At 39.6% G+C, this 6513-nt stretch overlaps 1 protein-coding gene across 2 annotated transcripts in view; it reads left to right on the top strand.

The window, feature by feature from the left end:
* Positions 1–733: 733 nt before the first annotated feature.
* Positions 734–6513, top strand: part of MYEF2 (myelin expression factor 2) — a 30457-nt gene continuing 24677 nt past the window's right edge. For both annotated transcript variants that reach the window (XM_021693906.1, XM_021693905.1), the window contains exons 1-2: positions 734–912; positions 6264–6472. In XM_021693906.1, coding sequence (XP_021549581.1) covers positions 752–912; positions 6264–6472 — 370 coding nt within the window. In that variant the 5' untranslated portion in view covers positions 734–751. The remainder of the gene's footprint in view (positions 913–6263; positions 6473–6513) is intronic.

The following is a 6513-nucleotide window of genomic DNA, read 5'->3' as shown; positions in this document are numbered from 1 at the left end:
AAAATTATAGATTCTCCTCATTGGTTGCTGCCCAGAGAATTCAAATACTTCAGTCTTCCTTTTGTAAGCTGATAGCTGAGTTCTAAAGGAAAGCCTCCTTCTTAAGAACAACCAGAATTCAAAGAAATTCAAAGCTATTCATTTTGGTGAATTGCAACCTGTCATCAATAACTATTTATTGAATGTCCACAGGGTGCCTAGGCATTGAAGTGGCAAGTGATTTATTTGCATTATTCAAAGGATTTCTAAGGGGAGCCTGAAGATTTGCAGACGTCTTTAAAGATGCAAAGTGGTATGTGCTTCTTTTAATTTAAACTGCCCCTACCAGGAATGAATTGAATAGTCTGGGTTTCAGAGCCCTAGGGATTTCTAGCACTCAGAGCTGACCTTTGTAAGCGAAGACCCCATTGGGTGCCAAGCGACATGGGGCTGGTGGTCAGAACATGGCCCCACTGGGGTCTTCTGGACAAGTCAAGCCCTCCCCGGGCTCAAGTAGGGCGGACTGCGGCAATGGCGGCCCTGACCCGCCGCCACCCCATCCCTCCCCTCCTACCCCTCCACTCCCACCCCCCCATATCAGGCTCACACCCTCTCCCAGTCTCCTAGCTCCGACCGGTTCTCGCGAGATCCGGGCAACTGAGCGCTCGGGGCCTTTTCAAATCGGGATCCGTTACCGCTTTCCCGGCCGCCGCCATTGTAGCGCTCGGAGCCCCTTAGCGCAGGCGGAGGAGGCGGAGGCAGCGGTATCGGGATGGCGGACGCCGACAAGCCCGAGGTGCCCGGGACCGCTGGCGACGACAGTCCGCATCAGCAGCCCGTGGAGCAGCCGGGCGAGCCGCGGCGAGAACCGCACCCGCCGGAGCCGGAGAAGCAGCCGCCGCAGCACAGCAGCAGCTCCAATGGCGTTAAAATGTATTGTCTTTTTCTCTGGGGACCGGGGCAGTGTGTGTGTGTGGGGGGGGGGGGGGGGAGTCGGCCTGGGGGGGGGTGGGGTCGAAGCCGTCCTGGGCCTCGGTGAGGGATAACCGCCCCCGGGCCGTGGGCGGCGGGAGGAGCAGGTGCAAGCCGGGCCGCTCCCAGGCCTTACCCTCCCGCCCCATGCGGGGGGAGCCCGGCTGTGAGCCCGGCGCGGACGCCCCTCCCGTTTCCAACCCGAGACTGCGGGTCACCCCTTCTTCCCAGACTTCAGCTGGAGAACCTTTGAGCAAAGCTCCGCGGCCGCCTTGGTCTGCAGGAAAATGGTCCCTCTTTTAAAGCCCAGTACTGTAGTTAGTGTTCATCACTAGGGAGTAACTAGGGATGACATCATCGGACATTTCCTCTTAACTACCGAGAACGTATTTAAAAGGAATATTACCCCTTCTCCCGGCCTCATTCTGAGCTTTATAAGTTCAGTGTTTATTGTTGCTTTCCAAAGTATATATTAATTTCTGAACTGATATATGCCGAGAGGAAGTTTAATAATGTGCTGTTAGCCTGAATCCATTGTTTTATTCTTGAACTGGTAAGAGGTTATTCTGAAAGGGAAATGTGCGTGGAAATCTTGCTCCGCCCCACTCCCGCCCCTCAAATGTTTGTTAAGTCGTGCAGGTTATTTTTAAAGAACTCATCGTGTGATGGTTTGTTCTTAATTTTGGTAAATTGGTAAAATAAGATTTTTTTTTAATTGAAGAAAGCCCGCTACTTTTAAGATTGCCCCAGTCATCAGTGCTTATAAAGGATTTAGTTGACTTGAATCCATAATTTCTAGTTATAAGAAAATATTATGCTCCCCATTGTTCTTGTTATGTAGGGGATATGAATCAGGCATTCTTTTGCATGTGCCCAGCTCTTTAAACTTGAAGTTGAAAGTATGTTAATAATTTAGCCAAAACATCCTTTTCCTTCTTTCAGTTATGCTTCAGAGTAGAAAGCAATGAACATATGGTCACACTAAAATAGGAAAGAGAAATGTTCTTTTGTATAAAATGTGTAAAGCAGTAGGGTAAGACCTGGACTAGTTTGTGTAGGGGTTGAGTGCAGATAAGGTAGCTGTCCCAGCTCAGTTATGACACTCTTGTTCTCAGTTGGGTTTGAATAGCATAAGTTGCATCTAGGCAGAATAGAGGTGCAGGTATAAGAGATTCAACCTCAGTGGAATTTGTTCTTAGGTGCAAAGTGGTGCACCTCAGTAACTGAGCTGCTGGAAAGTGAGCACTTTCTATCATGCCTGCGAAAATGTTGGCTGTCTGGGATTTGGCATCATAAATTCGAATAAAAAGCATTGGAATGCTAAACTTAAAATATGTGCCTTTTGTTTATATCTAAAATGGGCTTGCCACCCTTTTCTTCTGAACAAAAAGTACAGCCTTGAATTACAGAGAGAAGCCCTACATACTTGGGTATGGTTAGTATAATAGTGGCAGTACAGGTAAAGCTGGCATCTAAACCTCCCAAAACTAAAAGTCTCTAATCCCTTTTAAAGTCTCATTTTGGTTTACCTGGACAGGAGAGGACAGAGGTGGGAAAAGAATGTCTTTCACTTCCAATTGAAGATGAAGAGAATATAAAGTCAAGAAATTAAGAAACGTTACTAGTAAACACAAATGAAGATTCTTTCGTATTGCTTATAATTCATCTCTTGCCCTTCCTCTTTTCCCAAAAGTTGAGTAAAGATGCAAATTTACTCTCAAGGGTTTCTTGTACTGTCAATTCCATAAGAACCATAATATATATGGTCCAGCATGGGTCACTCATACTGAATAACTAGGGACATTTACCTGCATCAACCTAACAACCTTTTTTTGGCTCTAAGAACCAACAGGAGTAGTTAATAATCCAACACATAACCCTTGAGTTGATACCATATAATTTTAAGGATAAGAATTCACAGAGATTATAAAAATTACCAAATATTGCCTTACATAGAAGTGAACAGAGTGCCACTTACAAAGATTGAAATGACTTTTCTGAGGTTAATCCATAGTCATTGAGGATGGAGACCACCATGTCTTATTCATCTTTGTATCCTCAAGGCCTTTACTTTAAAAGGCCCAGGAAATTTGTTTAAGAAATGCAGATGTGAATTTTTGTGATCATGAAACTTAGGCACAGAGGATTTCATGGGCATGTTCACATCTTTTGACAAGAAATCAAAGGTGTTTTCCTAGGCTTCGTCTTTTTGTTTATGCCGAAATGTTTGTATTCCAACTCTCCTTTTCTTAAGTGACAAGGAGGAAAAATAGCAGTATTGTTACAACTCTTTATTAGTTCTGTGTGATTAAATAACACCGTATATAGAGATTGAGAGTTACATTAGGGTTTAAAATATTGTGTAAAATATTAAGCATTGAAGCAAGGTGAAGTGTTTGAAGTAGAGTAGTAGTTTTTTTTTTTAAATCATATTGGGAGTAAAGAAGGGAACTGTGCTTAATTTTAGATCTCATACTATAGCACTGTTTTTAAAATCATATTAAAACTGTGTTTCCTTACTTGATGTTGAGTATTGATTTTTCAGAATTTTATATTATAATTTGGGTAGGCATAATTCCATCTTAAGAGTAGATAACATTTTCGTCACTTAAAATAGTCACAGTCTTTATTTCCAGTACATTAAGAAGGGGGTTTGTTTAAATGAATAGTTTGGGCATTATTACATGGAATTCTGGATATAGTGCCAATATTTGATATTATGTAGCATCATTTCTCTAATAAGAGTTTTCACATGTATCTTTTTAAAAATTAATTAATTAATTTTTTTTATTCTTACGTTAATCCCCATACATTACATCATTAGTTCTAGTCACATGTATCTTAACTGTCTATCCCATCGTGTATTTATGGCATAAAAAGAGATGAGGAATTGAATAATTATAGCTTAGTTTCTTAATAATCAGACCATACCTCTAGCCACTAAACTGATCTGCCTTCCATAGATAATTTATGCATTGTAGATGAGCAGTGTAGCAGTATTTTTAATATGCTGCTAATTGGGAAAAACTTGAAGTAATTGCTCTCTCTGGTCATTGTTGGAATAAACATTTTAGAGAGGGTATCCTACCCTACCTAATATTGCTTTATTATTAATGGAATTATCAGATTGTTGTAAGCAAACACAACATTCATATAAAAATAGAAGAACATAGCATTTCAGAACCTTGTGCCATTTTCATAATTGGTTTCATCCAGGAAGAAAATAGGTAGGAGAAGGCGCATTGAGCTAGAGACTATATAGATGTCTGCTTACCTGAACAGAGAGTTAGTTATTTTATAAAGACATTCATTGAATTCAGTCTACTATGTAAATGAGCTCTTTGGGGGGTTAAAAAGAAGAGTTCCTGTATCTACTGTACTCAGAAACCAGAGAAAAGGCCTCTGTACCTTTTGGCTGCTTCCTGCCATTTTCAGAAGTGGCACACTGTTCAGACAGGTAGGTACTTGGTGGAGTTGGACAGCTGTGAAGACCACTTCTAGGCTGTGCCATTTCTGGTGAGAGAAGATGTTTGACAGGAAAGGTGCCCCTTTCGAGGTCTGAAGAGGTGGCAGAGCAAGTTTGGCCCTTAATGTCTCTTCCTTGATTTTAGCAGTTTTTCTGGCAGACAGCAGTACCATCTGTGCTCAGATTAGGATGGGTTCTTAATTGACTGTTCATGCATTCAAAAATTAATATTTATTGAGTGACATGGTATGTGCAGTCACAATGCTAGATGCTGCTCATAGCAAAGCAGATAGTTTTTGTTCTTACAGAATTTTACATAGTATGTTTATGGCTGTGTTGTTACCTGCTCAGAAAAGTAGTGCCTAGAAAGTTCAGTATATCATGGAACAGATGACCACAATAAGTGTGTGTGGAGCACTACAGTGTGTAGATTCCCACAGTTGCTTGGCTTAGAAGATAAATTAGAGCGTGGATTATGAAGCCTGTTTTGTTGTTAGAATACGCCAGAGGCTTTAAAAGATTTGGATTTCTGAATGTCATTCCCAGAGATTTTTATTAGTATATGTTTGTGGAAAATTACTTTATTTATTTATTTATTTATTTATATTTTTAGAGAGGGGGAGAGAGAGAGCCTGGGGGGAGGGGCAGTGCATATGGGGAGGGGCAGAGGGAGAGGGAAAGAAGGATTCCTAAGGGCCCCACACCCAATGCGGAGCCAGATGCAGGGCTCTGAGATCATGACCTGAGCGGAAATAAAGAGTCGGATGCTTAACCAGCTGAGCCACCCGGGCACCGCTTGGAAAATTACTTTAAATTGAAGTTTTAATTAAATAGTTTTAGATTCACTAGAATAATTAGTGATTTAAAAGAAATCTATTGTTACTTATTCTGTAAAAAAAGATTTTTTAAAAAGTAATTTTTAAAAAATTGCATTTTTACAATACATACCCAGATTTTTATCTGTAAGATTTACTTTAAGCATATATTTACATGTTATGGATGGTTGGTGGGTAGCATCATATAGTTGCATTATGATTGCAGTCTTATAAATTAAATATTTTTCCAGTTAGGGTCTCATTAAAAAGTAGATTTATAAAATTCTGATTTGTGTTGCCTTTATGTACTGCTTCCCATCTCCACTCCCACTCCATCCCACCTTCTAGGTAATAACTATCAGTAAAAATTGTATGATTCTATGAGGTACCCTATCCTAGTTTATAAGTTAATACACAGAAATATTGAGTATGAAAATATTAGTATACCTTATCAATTAATTACATTGATCAAAATTGGGAATAGAAAAAATTTACAAGTCATATGGGAATGTATGCATATATAGATAATATAACTATGTATTTTAGTTATGTTTTTAAGCAAGGAGGAGAAAAGTTATGTGACGAAACTATTAACCTTAAGGAGATGGAACTTTTTTCAGGGTATCCTTTTGCAAATTAATTCTTTATAGAGTTCTGATTGAAGCTTCTTTAAAGAAGGCAGTTATATCTATTGTAGGAATAAAATCACCCGTTTTCCCCTCTTGTTAGGTTCTAATAATATTTATTAAGTAGTATGGTGGGAAAAGCTGGGAGACTGGATGCTGCAGCTATTTAATATGGAAAAAAAGGAGGATTGTTAAATGAGAAGTTTGGTAAGATGCCCAAATCCTTGCTTTGAAATGGCACTGGGTAATTTCAAAGCAAGCAAGCTGACTCTTCAGCTGCTTTGCTAAGGTGTAACTTAATGGAGAGTTTTGTGAAGTGATAAATATAAAATATTTATGTAATGTAGGCTTCTATTATTAGAAACATGACTGAGGTTTTCTTCTTGTTTTGTTTTTAATTCATAGGGAGAATGATGAATCCGTCAAAGAAGATAAATCTGAATTAAAAGAAAAATCTTCAGGAAATAAGAAGGCCAATAGATTTCATCCTTATTCAAAAGAGAAGAATTCAGGCACTGGAGAAAAGAAGGGTCCAAATCGAAACAGAGTTTTCATTAGCAACATCCCATATGACATGAAATGGCAAGCTATTAAAGATCTAATGAGAGAAAAAGGTAACCATCCCTGATAAACCCACTGTTGGATAATCTTCATA

Source organism: Neomonachus schauinslandi, chromosome 9 (assembly GCF_002201575.2).
Source record: "Neomonachus schauinslandi chromosome 9, ASM220157v2, whole genome shotgun sequence".
Taxonomy (NCBI): Eukaryota; Metazoa; Chordata; class Mammalia; order Carnivora; family Phocidae; genus Neomonachus; species Neomonachus schauinslandi.
This window is presented reverse-complemented; position numbering and strand designations above follow the sequence as displayed.